The sequence below is a fragment of the Excalfactoria chinensis genome, chromosome 32, assembly GCF_039878825.1.
Source record: "Excalfactoria chinensis isolate bCotChi1 chromosome 32, bCotChi1.hap2, whole genome shotgun sequence".
Classification (NCBI taxonomy): domain Eukaryota; kingdom Metazoa; phylum Chordata; class Aves; order Galliformes; family Phasianidae; genus Excalfactoria; species Excalfactoria chinensis.
In genome coordinates, this window is record NC_092856.1 from 984,588 (window position 1) to 1,000,298 (window position 15,711).

General features: G+C 64.4%; 3 protein-coding genes and 1 long non-coding RNA gene across 4 annotated transcripts; 3 read left to right on the plus strand and 1 right to left on the minus strand.

Moving 5' to 3' along the window:
* Positions 1-436: 436 nt before the first annotated feature.
* On the plus strand, positions 437-2,494 carry HAX1 (HCLS1 associated protein X-1). The gene is made up of 6 exons (XM_072358739.1): positions 437-818; positions 905-1,229; positions 1,324-1,369; positions 1,446-1,555; positions 1,970-2,120; positions 2,205-2,494. Exons 1-6 carry the CDS (start codon positions 568-570, stop codon positions 2,315-2,317), a joined length of 996 nt encoding a protein of 331 aa, XP_072214840.1. The 5' UTR covers positions 437-567; the 3' UTR covers positions 2,318-2,494.
* A 534-nt stretch (positions 2,495-3,028) lies between these two features.
* AQP10 (aquaporin 10) lies at positions 3,029-5,409 on the plus strand. The gene is made up of 5 exons (XM_072358663.1): positions 3,029-3,133; positions 3,714-3,840; positions 4,309-4,446; positions 4,526-4,644; positions 4,709-5,409. The coding sequence occupies exons 1-5, from the start codon at positions 3,029-3,031 to the stop codon at positions 5,156-5,158; spliced, it is 939 nt and encodes a 312-aa protein (XP_072214764.1). The 3' UTR covers positions 5,159-5,409.
* Positions 3,272-4,741, minus strand: LOC140263635 (uncharacterized). Its single transcript, XR_011905927.1, has 3 exons — positions 4,603-4,741; positions 4,317-4,436; positions 3,272-3,417 (listed from the first exon to the last, which is right to left on the minus strand). It is a non-coding gene; the product is annotated as an uncharacterized lncRNA (long non-coding RNA).
* An 8-nt stretch (positions 5,410-5,417) lies between the features above and the next one.
* ATP8B2 (ATPase phospholipid transporting 8B2) lies at positions 5,418-14,261 on the plus strand. Its single transcript, XM_072358662.1, is given in 28 exon segments — positions 5,418-5,556; positions 5,737-5,795; positions 6,396-6,509; positions 6,595-6,693; positions 6,806-6,867; positions 6,961-7,033; positions 7,258-7,328; positions 7,423-7,502; positions 8,297-8,455; positions 8,535-8,623; positions 8,691-8,887; positions 9,571-9,779; positions 9,987-10,030; positions 10,109-10,274; positions 10,349-10,537; positions 10,693-10,808; positions 10,922-11,086; positions 11,174-11,285; positions 11,401-11,506; positions 11,596-11,740; positions 11,868-12,051; positions 12,164-12,387; positions 12,584-12,667; positions 12,776-13,021; positions 13,106-13,244; positions 13,357-13,487; positions 13,588-13,656; positions 13,658-14,261. Coding segments are annotated over 28 exon segments (3,591 nt in total). The 5' UTR covers positions 5,418-5,495; the 3' UTR covers positions 13,856-14,261.
* Positions 14,262-15,711: the final 1,450 nt, after the last annotated feature.

The following is a 15,711-nucleotide window of genomic DNA, read 5'->3' on the forward strand; positions in this document are numbered from 1 at the left end:
TTCCTCCCACTGGCACCCCCCATCTCCTCCCATTGGGGACCCCCATCTCCCCACATTGGGGACCCCCATGCTCTCCCATGGAGACCCCCACCCCCCCATTGGGACCCCCACCCTCCCAGCGCGACCCCCATCTCCCCCCATCGGGACCCCCCGTCCCCTCCCATCGGGGACCCCCATCTCCTCCCACTGGGACCCCCAGTTCCTCCCATTGGGACCCCCCGTCCCCCCATTGGGGCCCCCAACTCCCCCCATTGGAACCCCCATCTCCCATTGGGACCCCCCATCCCCTCCCATTGGGACCCCCCATCCCCTCCCATTGGGACCCCCATCTCCTCCCATTGGGGACCCCCCCCCCCCTCACCCACCCCCCACTTTTCCGGCCTTATTCCCCTATTTGGGATCACTATCACTCTCAACCCCCCCCTCCCAGCGCTGCGGGGTCCCTACGGGGGCCCTTCACGACACCCCGCGGCGCTTTACGGCACTGCCTTTCGTGACGCCCCGCGGTGCTTTACGGCACTGCCCTTCACGACACCCCGCGGGTGCTTTACGGCACTGCCCTTCGCGATGCCCCGCGGCGCTTTACGGCACTGCTCTTCGCGACACCCCGCGGCGCTTTACAGCACTGCCCTTCGCGGCACCCCGCGGCGCCTTTTTTTAGCCGGCGCCTCAGGGCACCCGGCAGCGCTTTACGGCCGGCGGCGCTTTACGGCAGCGGCCCGGTCGCGGCGGGTGACGGTGGCGGCGCTTTGCGGCCGAAGCGCGATGAGTTTTTACGACGCTTTCCGCGGCTTCTTCGGCTTCCCGGGGCGCTGCAGGTACCGGGCTGGGCCCCGTCACCCCCCTGTCCCCGCTACTTCCCGTTATCCCCACGGTGTCCCGTTCTAAAGGCCGCGCTCCGCAGGCCCCGGGATCCGCTCTTCGGTTCCCCGTGGGACGACGACGAGGACGATGAGGATGAAGCCGGGGCTCCCCCCGGGCCGCGTCCCCGCCGTGATTTCGCCTTCAGCCCCGGCGGAGCCTTCGAGGAGCTGCTGCGGGACGTGGCCGAGCTGCTCGGTGCCTCCGGGCCGCAGCGGGGCTGGGGGGGGCCCGGCGGAGCGAACAGGCCCGGCCTGACCCCGGTTGTCCCCGCTGAGCCCCCCCTGCCCGGTTCGGAGCGGCCGCTGCGGGACTCGATGCTGAAAGAGCCCGAAGGTCCGGCCGGGCCGTGGGAGCCGCTTCCGGCGGTGAGTGACACGGAACCGGATTAACGGGGGGGGGGGGGGAAGCGGTGGTTGGGTCCGCACCGGCTGCTCCTCACCGCCCCCCTTTGCCCTGCAGCTGGAGGAGCCCCCGCCGCCCGCAGCGGGACCAAAGGAGGACGGCGGTGGGTTGCACTTGTGGGGGGGGGGGGAGCTGGGTTTGGACCCCCCCGACCCCACATTCATCGCTGCTCCCTGCAGACCTGGACTCGCACGTTTCCTCGGCGGGGCTGGGCACCATCCTGAGGCCGCAACAACCCCGGTCCTACTTCCAGAGCGTCTCCGTTACCACCGTAACGCTCCCTGATGGAGTGAGTGCCGCCCGGAAGGGCCTCACAGCTCATAGAACCCAGGGTGGGCCTTAAAGATCATCACAGCGGGGTGGGATCAACGTAGGGTTGGGTTGGAAGGGACCCCCCCCCCCCCCCCAGCCCCATGTGCTGCCCCCCAGCAGCTCAGTGTCCCAGGGCTCCTTAAAGGGGCAGGCACAGCTCAGTGCTCCCAGATCCCCTCTGTTCAATTAAAGCCATTCCCATGTCCTGGCACTCAGACACAGTCACTCTCCCCTTGTTTCTAAGCCCCCTTTAAGCCCCTTTAAGCCATTCCCCTGTCCTGGCACTCAGACACAGTCACTCTCCCCTTGTTTCTAAGCCCCCTTTAGGTACCCAAAAGCTCTTTGTGCTGTGAGGATTTGGGGTTCTCTATCCCATTGCATTCCCTTGCAGGCAGTGGAGGAGCGTCGCACGGTGCAGGACAGCCAAGGCCACCGTGAGACCACCATCACCCGCCGCAGGGGTGACCAGGCCTTCATCACCAGCACCAAGGAGGATGGGCAGAGCAAGGACTACAGGGAGGAGGTGCTCAACATGGATGACAGTGAGTAGGGGGCTGAAGAGAAGGGGGGTTTGTTACAGAGGAGCGTGTTGTTGCACAATGAATGAGCCCCCCATTGCTCTGCAGGGGAGCTGGCACAGTTTGCAGGCACGTGGCCTGATGAGCTCCTCAGCCCTCCCCGCAGCGATCCCTCATCCCTGCTGGGCACTTTCTTCCGCCGCTGGTTCTCCAGCTGGTAGCAGCACAAGGAACACGGGGTGGGGGCTGCCCTGCTGTGTAGGGGTACATGGCAGCCCCCTCTCCCTGCTCTGTGGAGGTGGGGCTGGTCCTGCTTGGGATGGGGGCTGCCCCCCCATCTCTCTGCATTGTGGGGGTGTGTCTGTGTACAGAGAAATAAAGTCTATTTATGCTAATGGCAACGTGTGAGGCTCCTCAGACCCCCGTGGTGGGAGGGGGGGGGATCCCGCTGTGTTTCTTGGGGGGGGTACACGTGTGTTCCCAGCCCTCCTTATCTCTGATGCCTCCCCTGGGTGCTCTCAAAGGCCTGGGAGCCTTTCCAAGGGCTTTTCATTAGAGCAGCCACGGCTGGGCCAGGACGTGGCAGGGAACAAGAGGCTCTCCAAATGGGCACCTCCCACAGCAGGATGTGGGGCAGCACGTCTGGAGGTGGGGAGGGGGGCTGGGCTGGGACCATGATGACCCCAAACCCTCTCACCTGTGGCTTAGACCCCGCTGTGTTGTATGTGAGGAGATGATCTGGGACGGGTGGGAGTGGGGGCACAGCTTCTGCCCACGGCCCCACGCGGGACTCTGGTCCTTCAGTGCAGCACGTGGCCCTGATTGGTTTAAAGTCTGAGTGTTATCACCCACCCCAAACCGGGGCTCATAAAACCAGGCAGCAAAGCTACCGGTGTTGTTGTTGCTGCTGACCCTGCCCGGCCGGTGCCACCATGGGCTACGTGTCCTTGGTGAAGAGGACTCGAAGGCTGCTCCGCATCCAGAACCAGCTGGCAAGAGAGTGCCTGGCCGAGCTGCTGGCCGTCTTCGTGCTCATTGTGAGCTGGGTGGGGGGCTGCAGGGGGAGGGGGGGGTGGAGGGAGCACAGGGCAGACCCCACTGGGGGTTTGGGGGGGGGGGGGGGGGGGCTGTGCTGGGACCTTGGGGACCCCAGACCCTCTCACCTGTGACTTGGACCCACGTTGCGATTCACCACGGCCCAACTCGGCCTTTGCTGCTGCTCTGTGATGAGGCTGCGGGCGCTGCCACGTGTGTGCAGAGTCGGGCGCTGTGTGCCCACACAGCTCCAGCCCTGAGGCAGCCAAAGGTTAAGCTTCATGGCCTTGGAACCGGAACCAAGAGCTGTGAACGTTGGCCACCGGTGCCCCCCAGCCCCGAGGTTTCCCTGCAGCAGCTTATGACTCAATTGCTGATAATCCCTTTTACTCATGACCGACTACATGAACAACAGCACCAACAACAGCCTCCCTGCTGCATGGACAGCAGGCATAACCAGAGACCCCATGGCAAGGGACACCCAAGCAGCCCTTGGCTCTTTGTCCACCCCATAGTGGGACACGGCTATGGGGAGCGGGGGCTGCATGGGGACAGAGCTGCAGCCGTGTCCCCATCCTGCAGCTGATCACACTGGGAGGCTCGGCACAGATGGTCACCAGCTCCGGGACCAAAGGGAACATCATCACCTCTTCGCTGGCGGGAGCGCTGGCCGTCATGGTGGCCATCTACACAGCGGGGGGGGTCTCTGGTGAGGATGGGGGGCTCTGCAGCTCCATGTGGGGCTCTGCAGCTCCAAGGGGGGCTCTGAAGCTCCATGGGGGGCTCTGCAGTTCCATGAGGAGCTCTGCAGCTCCATGGGGGGCTCTGCAGTTCCATGAGGAGCTCTGCAGCTACATGGGGGGCTCTGCAGCTCCATGTGGGGCTCTGCAGCTCCATGGGGGGCTCTGCAGCTCCATGAGGAGCTCTGCAGCTCCATGAGGGGCTCTGCAGCTCCATGAGGAGCTCTGCAGCTCCATGGGGGGCTCTGCAGCTCCATGAGGAGCTCTGCAGCTACATGGGGGGCTTTGCAACTCCAAGGGGGGCTCTGCAGCTCCATGGGGGGCTCTGCAGCTCCAAGGGGGGCTCTGCAGCTCCATGGGGGGCTTTGCAGCTCCAAGGGGGGCTCTGCTCTGTGCTACCCAGCATCGCTCCCAGCCCGTCTCCTGCCACCCTGCAGGGGCTCACCTGAACCCGGCTTTCTCCCTCTCCATGTCCCTGCTGGGGCAGCTCCCGTGGTGGAAGTTCCCCATCTTCGTGACCATTCAGATCTTTGGGTCCTTTATCGCCGCCGGAGCCGTCTACGCTCTGTATTATGGTACAAAGAGCCATCGGTGGGGCCGTGGGGTGGGCATGCAGCTTGGGGGGCTGCGCTGCTGCACGGCTCTGCCCCACAGACGCCATCTGGTCCTACAGCAACGGGACCCTCACCGCCTCCGGGCCAAGGGAGACGGCCTCCATCTTTGCCACGTACCCCGCTGAGCACCTCTCCCTCTCCAATGGCTTCTTGGACCAGGTGGGTGCCGGCCCCATTGGGTGCAGCCCCACGTGGCCCCACATTGAGGCCGGTCTACCCGCAGGTTGTGGGCACGGCGGTGCTGATGGTGGGCATCCTGGCCATCACCGACACCCGTAACCGCGCCGTGCCGCGAGGCCTGGAGCCGCCGGTCGTGGCCCTGCTGGTGCTCTCCATCGAGGTGTCCATGGGCTCCAACTGCAGCTGCCCCATGAACCCAGCGAGAGACCTCGGCCCGCGGCTCTTCACGCTGCTGGCAGGATGGGGCAGCCAGGTGTTCAGGTGGGTGCGGGCTGTGGGGCTGGATTTGGGGGGGGGGGGGGCACCGATGTGGATGCTCCGTGCCCACGGCTCCGCTGGCAGCAGGGGCAGCTGGTGGTGGTGGGTGCCGGTGGTGGCCCCGCTGGTTGGGGCCGCGCTGGGCACGGCGCTCTATCAGCTCTTCGTGGCCTTCCACCACCCCGAGGAAGAGGAGGAGGACGGCGGCCGAGCGCGCAGGCAGACCAAGCACTGACAGGATGAGCCCATTAAAGAGCCGAGCCGCGGCCAACGCGTGTCCGTGCCGTGTGGGGGGGGGGTCGTGGGTGGGAGGGGGGCTCCGTCCTCGGCCCCGACCCCGCTCCCATGGGCTGCGAGGCCGGCGGGGCTGCAGGTGAAGGTGGGCCCGGTAGGCCGCGGTGGGCCTGGTAGGCCGCGCTAGGCCGCGGTGGGCCCGGGACGGCCGTTGCCATGGCAACGCGGCGGCTCCCGCAGCGACGGGGCGGGGCGGGGCGGGGCGGGGAGGGCCCGGGGCAGCAGCGGCTGCGGCCCCGCGGGATGGCGCCGGCGGGGCGCGTCCCGGGCCCGAAGCCATGACGGTGCCCCGGGAGATGCCCGAGAAGTGGCCGCGGGTTCGGGGCCCGGGGGGAGCCGGTGCGTGCTGGGCGGTGGGGGAGGGGAGAGCCGGGCCTGGGGATGCGGGGGAATAGAATAGAATAGGGCCGGGAGAGAGGGGGGGGTCCTCCGGGGGTCTCGGGGCGAGCAGGGGGGGCGGCGTGAGGGTTTGGGGGTCGGTGGGGCCGGGCTTGGGGGGCTGACGGCGTTGTATTGCAGAGGAGGAGCGCCGGGTACGTGCCAACGCACGGGAGTACAACGAGAAGTTCCAGTATGCGGTGAGTGGAGACCCCCACCCCCTATTGCCCACCACCCCCTATTGCCCACCACCCCTTATTGCCCACCACCCCCTATTGCCCACCACCCTCTATTGCCCACCACCCCCTATTGCCCACCACCCCCCACCGGCTCCTCGCTGACCCCCCCCCGGGGGGGTTCGGGGGGTCTCAGAGGGGTTTTGGTGCCCTCCAGCTCGGGGAGGGTCACGGCTGAAAGGAGCCGCGTGTCCCTGAGTGCAGCACCGAGCTGCGGGGATGGGGGATGTGCTGCCCTCCTATGGGGGTCCTCCAGCTGACCCCAACCCACCCCCCACTTTGTCCGGTCCCGGAGCGGCGCTGCGGTGGGTCTGGTTAATTAACGAGCTTCCGGAGAGGACGAGGGGGGGGAGGGGCAGCTCACCTTGCCCACCCCCCCTCCTTCCCCCATCCATGGAGGTTATTGCTGCTGCTCTGCTCCAGGCCTGGCTGCAGCGCTGCCTGCAGGCTCCTGGCTTAAAGGGGGGTGTGGGGACATTCAGGAGCTCAGCCCGGCCCCGGAGCGGTGCTGGAGCTGCAGGGTCTCAGCTCTGACCCCCCTTCCATCACCTTTTCCATCCTCAGAGTAACTGCATCAAGACCTCCAAGTACAACATTGTCACCTTCCTGCCCGTCAACCTCTTCGAGCAGTTCCAGGAAGTGGCCAACACCTATTTCCTTTTCCTCCTCATCCTGCAGGTGAGTGCGGGGGGCTGGGGAGGTTGGGGGGATGCAGTTTGGGGGCCATCCAGCCCCTTATAGCCCCCCCCATTGCCATCCACAGCTGATCCCGCAGATCTCCTCGCTCTCGTGGTTCACCACCATCGTGCCTTTGGTTCTCGTCTTAACCATCACGGCCGTCAAAGATGCCACCGATGACTACGTGAGTGCTCCCCTCATTGGGGTCAGCTCACAACATGGGCTGGGGGGGGGGGGGGGTGTTGGAGCCCATCCCCTGCATGGTTGACATTAACCAGCCTTTATGGTGTGCCCAGTTCCGCCATAAGAGCGACAACCAGGTGAACAACCGTCAGTCTCAGGTGCTGATCGGCGGAGTGTGAGTGTCACGGGGCAGGAGGGACACGGGGGGTGGCCTCGGGGCAGTGTGGGGAAGCAGAGCTGGCTCTGTGTCACGCTGTCCCCTTTGCAGCCTCCGACAGGAGCAATGGATGAACGTCCGCGTTGGGGACATCATCAAGCTGGAGAACAACCAGTTTGTGGCGGTGAGTTTGCTTGGGATCGTGGGCTGCTGTCACCTCCTGGGGTTGGGGTATCCCTGGTGCTGGGAGCTGGGCAGCAGCGTTAGGGCTGTGGGCTCTTGGGGCTCTTGGGGTGATGATGTTTGACATTGGGTCCTGCTGGCCTCAGGGCTGCAGCGTGGGGCTTCCCTGGGGGAGGCAGAGGGGAGCTCAGTGCCAGCACAGCCTTCAGTGCATCTCTCCCGCAGGCTGACCTCCTCCTCCTCTGCAGCAGCGAGCCCCATGGGCTGTGCTACGTAGAGACCGCCGAGCTGGACGGGTAGGTGCTGTCCTCAGCCTTGGGGAGAAGGAAAAGGGGCCGTGAGCTGCTCTGCTGGGCTGGTGCTCACCCCACACCATGCTCCTCCCTGCAGAGAAACCAACATGAAGGTGAGGCAGGCCACCCCCGTCACCTCGGAGCTGGCAGATATCAGCACGCTGGCACGGTTCGATGGTGAGTAGCCAAAAACTGTCCTTTGTGATGGGGCGGCCCTTGGGGTTCTTCCTCTGTCACCTGGTTTGGGTTTGGTTTGGAGAGATCAAGGCTGTCTGTGGGGTGCTGTGGTTCTGGGGTGCAAATGGGTCTGCAGAGCAAGTGGGGCAGGGTGGGGGATGGAGCTGGGGACAGGGCTGGGGAAGGAGCTGGGAGCAACTGGGATGGAGGTGGGGATGAGGCTCGGAGTCACTGGGATGGAGCTGGGAGCAGCTGGGACAGGGCTGGGGATGGAGCTGGGAGCGACTGGGATGGAACTGGGAGCGACTGGGATGGAACTGGGAGCGACTGGGATGGAACTGGGAGTGACTGGGATGGAACTGGGAGTGACTGGGATGGAGCTGGGAGCGACTGGGATGGGGATGGGGCTGAGAGTGACTGGGATGGGACTGGGAGCAGCTGGGACAGGGCTGGGGATGGAGCTGGGAGCGACTGGGATGGAGCTGGGAGCGACTGGGATGGAGCTGGGAGCGACTGGGATGGGGATGGGGCTGAGAGTGACTGGAATGGGACTGGGAGCAGCTGGGACAGGGCTGGGGATGGAGCTGGGAGCAACTGGGGTGGGGATGGGGCTGAGAGTGACTGAGATGGAGGTGGGAGCAGCTGGAGATGGAGCAGGGAGTGACTGGGATGGGGATGGGGGCAACTGGGACAGAGCTGGGGATGGAGCTGGGAGTAACTGGGATGGAGCTGGGGGCAGCTGGGATGGAGCTGCACAGATGCATGGGCTGAGCCAAGGTGTCCTCTGTGCCCAGGTGAGGTGATCTGCGAGCCCCCCAACAACAAGCTGGACAAGTTTGGTGGGACGCTGTATTGGAAGGAGAACAAATACCCCCTGAGCAACCAGAACATGCTGCTGCGGGGCTGCGTGCTGCGCAACACCGAGTGGTGCTTCGGCCTCGTCGTCTTTGCAGGTGGGCTGTGAGGCCGGGCAGCGCCGTGCTGTGGGGTTGGGGGTGGGGGGGGTCTCCTGATGTCCCCCCTCTGCTCCAGGTCCAGACACGAAGCTGATGCAGAACAGCGGGCGGACCAAATTCAAGAGGACGAGCATCGACCGGCTGATGAACACGCTGGTGCTCTGGGTGTGTGTAATGCAGCTGTGAGGAGGGTTGTTATGGGGCTGGGGCTCATGTCCCTTCCTGTCCCCAGATCTTTGGGTTCCTGGTGTGCATGGGTGTGATCCTGGCCATCGGCAATGCCATCTGGGAGCACGAGGTGGGCGTCTGCTTCCAGATCTACCTGCCCTGGGACGAGGGGGTGAACAGCGCCGTCTTCTCCGGCTTCCTCTCCTTCTGGTCCTACATCATCATCCTCAACACCGTGGTGCCCATCTCTCTCTATGTGAGGTAGGGGCAGGGCCGTGGGGCTGGGTTTGGGGTCACAGGGGGTGGGCTCTGCTAGCAGAGGGGTCCTCTGGAGAGGGGAGGAGGAGATGGGGACCCCGGGGCAGGGCTGTGTGCAGGGTGGGCACGGGCTGCTCTGCTGGAGTTGGGCTGCATCTGCCCTGGGGGTTCTCAAAGGCCAGAGACCCCGTGGGTCCGTGGCCCCCCCACCCCCCGGCTGCATCTGTCTGGCTGCTCCTGTCTCCCTGCCCTGGCTGCACGCTGGTTATTTTGCTCTGCCCTCCCGCAGCTCCCAGGCTCCTGCACTGTCCCCTTCTCTCTCTCTTTTAATTTCTCTCTCTTTTCGTTCCCCAGCATGGGTTCTGTCACCCTTAGCCCCGAGGTAAGAACGTGTCACCCCCACCCCTCCCACTAGCTCGTTGCTGTCTGCCCTGGGGGCTGGGGGGCGGTTTGGGGGTGTGCGGGATGCCCGGGGAGCCCCGCAGTTCCAGCCCTGCATCCCGAGCTGTGGCGGTGGCTGCTGGCAGGAGCGGGTGTGAGCTCAGCCCTGGGGAAGGGCGCGGGGCAGTGGGTGCTGGGGAGCCCTGGGTGCAGGGGTATGTGTGTGTGTGTGGGGGGGTGCGTGCCCCTCACTGTCTCAGTGCTGCCTTGCTCTGTCTGCTGACCCCCACTCCCCCACCCCATAGCGTGGAGGTGATCCGCCTTGGACACAGCTACTTCATCAACTGGGACAAGAAGATGTACTGTGCCAAGCGCCGGACCCCGGCCGAGGCGCGGACCACCACCCTCAACGAGGAGCTGGGGCAGGTGGAGTACATCTTCTCCGACAAGACTGGCACCCTCACCCAGAACATCATGGTCTTCAGCAAGTGCTCCGTGAACGGGCACAGCTACGGTGAGCACTGGGTGTCCCATGGGGTGCGGGTGCCCCACCGCCCCTCCTGCCTTGGGGTCTCCATCTGCTCCCAGGGCAGCTGGGGAGGTTCAGGGGGGAACAGCCTCAGTGCTGTGGGGCTGTGCTGCCCCATGGCAGTCCTATGTGTGGGTGGCAGTAGGCCTGCAGCGCTCAGCCCCTTGGTTCACCCCACGGCCCGTTTTGCAGGCGACGTGCAGGACGTGCTGGGTCACAAAGTGGAGCTGGGAGAGGTGAGGGCGCTGCGCCCGGCCCTGGGCTGCGGGTTGCTGTGTGCTGTGGGGTGACCCCCCCTCCTCGGTCCCTGCCAGAGGCCGGAACCCGTTGACTTCTCCTTCAACCCGTTGGCGGATCCGGGCTTCCAGTTCTGGGATCCCAGCCTGCTGGAGGCCGTCCAGCTGGGGGACCCCCACGTGCACGAGTTCTTCCGCCTGCTCTCACTCTGCCACACCGTCATGTCCGAGGAGAAGAGCGAAGGTGGGTGAGGAGGGACAGGGCTGCCCACACGGCGTGGGAAGTGGCGCTGAGCCCCTGCTGTCCCCTGCCCCCAGGGGAGCTGTACTACAAGGCGCAGTCCCCAGACGAGGGGGCGTTAGTCACAGCTGCCAGGAACTTTGGCTTCGTGTTCCGGTCCCGTACGCCCAAAACCATCACGGTGCATGAGCTGGGCCGAGCCATCACCTACCAGCTGTTGGCCATCCTGGACTTCAACAACATCCGCAAGCGCATGTCTGTCATTGGTGAGAGCAGGGCTGGGGACTTTGGGGGTGGGCTGCTGCTGGGAAACAGCACCCCATGGTGTGGAGATACTGCAGGGATGGGGATGGGGCTCGGAGGGGGGTTTGATCCTGCACCCCTGAGCCTGGCAGCCTGTCCCCCCCCCCCATTCCCACAGTGCGCAGCCCTGAGGGCAAGATCCGGCTGTACTGCAAAGGCGCTGACACCATCCTGCTGGAGCGCCTGCAGCCCTCCAACCAGGACCTGACCAACGTCACCACGGACCACCTGAATGTGAGCGGGGTGGGGGGGCAGCAGGCGGGGCTGAGGGGGGGCTGCATCCTTTGGGGATCAAGCTGTGGGGGCGCTGTTGGGGTCTGTCTGTGCCCAGCTATGTCTGCTTGCAGGAATACGCTGGTGAGGGGCTGCGCACGCTGGTGTTGGCCTGCAAGGACCTGGAGGAGAGCTACTATGAGGACTGGGCTGAGAGGCTGCGCTGTGCCAGCGGAGCCCCCGAGGCCCGTGAGGACCGCCTGGCCCGGCTCTACGACGAGGTGGAGCACGACATGATGGTGTGTGGGCTGGGGATGTGGGGAGGAGGGTTGGGGGTGGCTGAGAGCAGCCTGTGCTGAACCCCCCCACCTGTCCCGGTCCTACAGCTGCTTGGAGCCACGGCCATCGAGGACAAACTGCAGCAAGGCGTCCCCGAAACCATCGCCATCCTGACGCTGGCCAACATCAAGATCTGGGTGCTGACGGGGGACAAGCAAGGTGAGGCACAGAGCTGCTGGAGATGAAGGCGTTTTGTGGGTCAGGTCCCATCTGCAAGGGCAGGGATGTGGGGCACACATTGCCCTCTGCTCAGCCCCACGTTCCCCTTGTGCAGAAACAGCGGTGAACATCGGCTACTCCTGCAAGATGCTGACAGATGACATGACGGAGGTGTTCGTGGTCACGGGCCACACCGTGCTGGAGGTGCGCGAGGAGCTCAGGTGAGGATGGAGGTGTGAGGCTGCACCCCACAGCTGGGGGTGCTCTGAGCAGACCCCCCATCTCCGACCACCCCTCATTCATTCCTCAGGAAAGCCCGGGAGAAGATGATGGATGGATCACGCTCCATGGGCAACGGCTTCTCCTACCAGGAGAAACTCTCCTCTTCAAAGCTCACCTCCGTGCTGGAAGCCATCGCGGGTGAATACGCTCTGGTCATCAACGGGCACAGCCTGGTAGGGAGAGGCGAGCTGGACGCGGTGCCCTGCCTGCTGTGGGTCTGATCCCCCTCTAACTGTGGCTCTGCTGCCCCCCAACCCGGCTGTGGGTCTGTCCTCACGTGGCCCCACGTTCCCCTCCCAGGCCCACGCACTGGAGGCAGACATGGAGGTGGAGTTCTTGGAGACGGCGTGCGCCTGCAAGGCCGTCATCTGCTGCCGTGTGACGCCCCTGCAGAAGGCACAGGTGGTGGAGCTGGTCAAGAAGTACAAGAAGGCGGTGACTTTGGCCATCGGGGATGGGGCCAACGATGTCAGCATGATCAAGAGTGAGTCCTGGGGGCCCAGCGAGCGTGGGAGGGGGCCGGGTCCCTCGTGCTGCTGTCCCATCTTTGCTGGGGTGCCACTGCGTGCCACTCACCCTGTGCCCCTCTTCTGCAGCTGCACACATCGGGGTGGGCATCAGCGGGCAGGAGGGCATCCAGGCAGTGCTGGCCTCCGACTACTCCTTCTCACAGTTCAAGTTCCTGCAGCGCCTTCTCCTGGTGCACGGGCGCTGGTCCTACCTACGCATGTGCAAATTCCTCTGCTACTTCTTCTACAAGAACTTTGCCTTCACTATGGTCCACTTCTGGTTCGGCTTTTTCTGCGGCTTCTCAGCTCAGGTTTGTGAGCTCTACAAGCTGAGCCCCCCCATCCCCACATCCTACACCTCCATGTCACCCCAGCTGCCACATGGTGGCAGCAGCACACACTGCTGGGGGACCGATGGTGCACTGGGAGGCACTGGGGGGCACTGGGAGGCACTGGGGGGCACTGGGGGGGGGTTGGGCCCTGCTCTGAGCCCAGCGTTCTTTACAGACCGTGTACGACCAGTACTTCATCACGCTGTACAACATTGTCTACACCTCACTGCCTGTGCTGGCCATGGGGGTCTTTGATCAGGTAGGTTGAGCCTTAGGGGGGGGGGAGGTGTCTCTGGGTGCTGTCAGGACCTGCTCAGCCCCAAGCACGCAGCACTGAGGGAGGTTCCAGCCTGCCACGTGCCCGCAGGATGTGCCGGAGCAACGGAGCATGGAATACCCCAAGCTGTACGAGCCCGGCCAGCTCAACCTGCTCTTCAACAAGCGCGAGTTCTTCATCTGCATCGCCCAGGGCATCTACACCTCTGTGCTCATGTTCTTCATCCCCTACGGCGTCTTCGCTGACGCCACGCGTGACGACGGGGCGCAGCTGGCCGACTATCAGTCCTTCGCCGTCACTGTCGCCACCTCCCTCGTCATCGTCGTCAGCGTGCAGGTGGGTCCATCTGTCCTCCCCCCCCCCTTCAGAGCCCCCCACGGCCACCCCCTGACTCTGCTTCTTCCTCCCCCCCTCCCTCAGATCGGGTTGGATACGGGCTTCTGGACCGCCATCAACCACTTCTTCATCTGGGGCAGCCTGGCCGCTTACTTCGCCATTCTCTTTGCCATGCACAGCGACGGCCTCTTCCAGTTGTTCCCCAATCAGTTCCGCTTTGTGGGTGAGCCCACCCTGCTCAGCACCCCCCTCACTGCCCTGTGGGGGACCCTTGGGGCTGCATGCTGCCCCACCGACCCCCCACCCTTCCCAACTTCTCACCCCCCCTCCCCCAGGCAATGCACAGAACACGCTGGCTCAGCCCACGGTCTGGCTGACCATCGCTCTCACCACCGTGGTGTGCATCATGCCCGTCGTGGCCTTCCGCTTCCTCAAGCTGGACCTGAAGCCTGAACTCTCAGACACGGTACGGCTGTGGGGTGAGGAGGGGGAGGGTTTGGTGGGGGGGCTACGCTGTGCCTTTCACCCCCATCCCCTCTCACCCCATCCCGTCGCCCCACATCCAGGTGCGCTACACCCAGCTGGTGCGCAAGAAGCAGAAGCCCCAACACCGCTGTGCCCGACGGGGGGGTTACGGGGGGGGGGTCCCGGCGTTCCGGTTATGCCTTCTCCCACCAGGAGGGTTTTGGGGAGCTCATCATGTCCGGGAAGAACATGAGGCTCAGCTCCTTGACCTTGGCTGGTTTCACTGCCCGGCCCAGCGCCGCCTGGATCGAAACCCTACGCAGGAAGAAGGGAGGTGAGAGCAGCCCCGACAACGCGGCCAAGGGCTGAGCATCGCCCCACTGTGCTGCCGTGGGGGGAGCACAGCCCACCCTTGTGCCATCCTATGGACTGAATGGGGGTCCACCCCCCCGCCCACCCCCTTATTTTAGTAAGGGGGGGGGCCGTGCGGACCCCGGTGCTGTTCTATGGAGGAGGTCGGACTGTTGCAAGTGTAACCAAAAAGAACCGTTCCCCATCCCAGGTTGGGATGAATGGACACTGTGCCCCCCCCCCCCATCACCCCTTCCCAACACCCCCCTCCACTTCATCCCCCCCCCCAACCCAGCCCTGGGGGAGGGGCTGCTCTGTTCTCAGTGTTCACTTTGTGGCTGCCCCCACTCACACATGAATGTATCACACTGGAGCTGGAAAGGGGAGGGGGGGGGGTCTTGGGGGCCAGGGGGGGGGGTCGAGGGGTCAGCGCCCTGCACCGCTCCCCCTCACCCATGTGTCTTCTTTTTTTTATATCTATAAATATATATATATATATATAGGGAAAAAACACCAAAAGGGAAGGAAAGCTTGAAGTTTGTACCTCATTCCTTCTTTGGAGGGGGGGGGTGGGGGGGGCCGTCGGGACCCCCCCCATGTGTGGGAGGTGGGAAAGGGGAAGTGGGGGCTGGGATTTGTGCTGGCCGTGATTCACCCCATGTGGGGCATTGCACAACACCCCCCCCCCCAAACCCCCTTGGGCTTCCTTCTGCTTTTGGGTAGCCTTCCTCCTCCTCCTCCTCCAGAGCTCCGGGGGGGGGTCCTATGGCATCCCTTGGCATCACCCCCCCCCCCTTGCCCCCTCCATCCCCCCATGGGATCCTTCCATTCCCTGTCCCCCCCCCCCCCCCCCATTCAGACCACTCCCGGGGCCGCCCCCTCCCCTCCCCCGAGACTGAAGGACCCCCCCGAGGACCAGAGAACCCCCCCCCCCCTTTAGGTCACATGCTGCTATTTTGGGTCATTTTGGGGTTATTTTCTGCTCTTTTTGGGGTGGGGCTTTGGAACACTGCGTACAATGGCAGCACTGCACCCCCGTGGGACTGCTTCGTTTTATGGGGGCTGGGGGGGGGGGCAACTTGGGGGGGGGTGGCAATAATCAGAGCTTATGGAAAAACTCATCCAACTATGGAGGAAAAAAAACCCAATGGTCCAAATAGCCCCGGGGGGGGTGGGGGTGGGGTGCAGTTATAAGTGCTGGGGGGGGAACTATAAGTGCTAGGGGCAGAGGGGGGGGCAGTTATAGGTGTTGGGGGGGGGGGGGGGGCAACTATAGGTGCTGGGGGGGGTTAAGCTATAAGTGTTGGGGGCAGAGGGATGGGCAGTTATAGGTTATATGGGGGGGGCAACTATAGGTGCTGGGGGGGCAATTATAGGTATTGGGGGGCAGAGGGGTGGGCAGTTATAGGTTATATGGGGGGGAGGGTAAGGTATAGGTGCTGGGGGGGGTTAAGCTATAAGTGTTGGGGGCAGAGGGGTGGGCAGTTATAGGTGCTGGGGGGGGGCAACTATAGGTGCTGGGGGGGGGGCAATTATAGGTGTTGGGGGGCAGAGGGGGTGGGCAGTTATAGGTTATATGGGGGGGGACAAACTATAGGTGCTGGGGGGGGGGGGCAATTATAGGTGTTGGGGGCAGAGGGTGGGCAGTTATAGGTGCGGGGGGGGGGGGCAATTATAGGTGTTGGGGGGCAGAGGGGTGGGCAGTTATAGGTTATATGGGGGGGGGGGGGGTTAAGCTATAGGTGCCGGAGGGGTAGGGGGGGTTAGTTTTTAGGTGCTGGGGGGGGCAGCCCCGCCCCCGCTGTCAACTCCTGTCCCTCTATGGGGAGGGGGGGGGGGCGGAGCGCAGCGCTGTTGGAGGCGGAGCTCCCCCA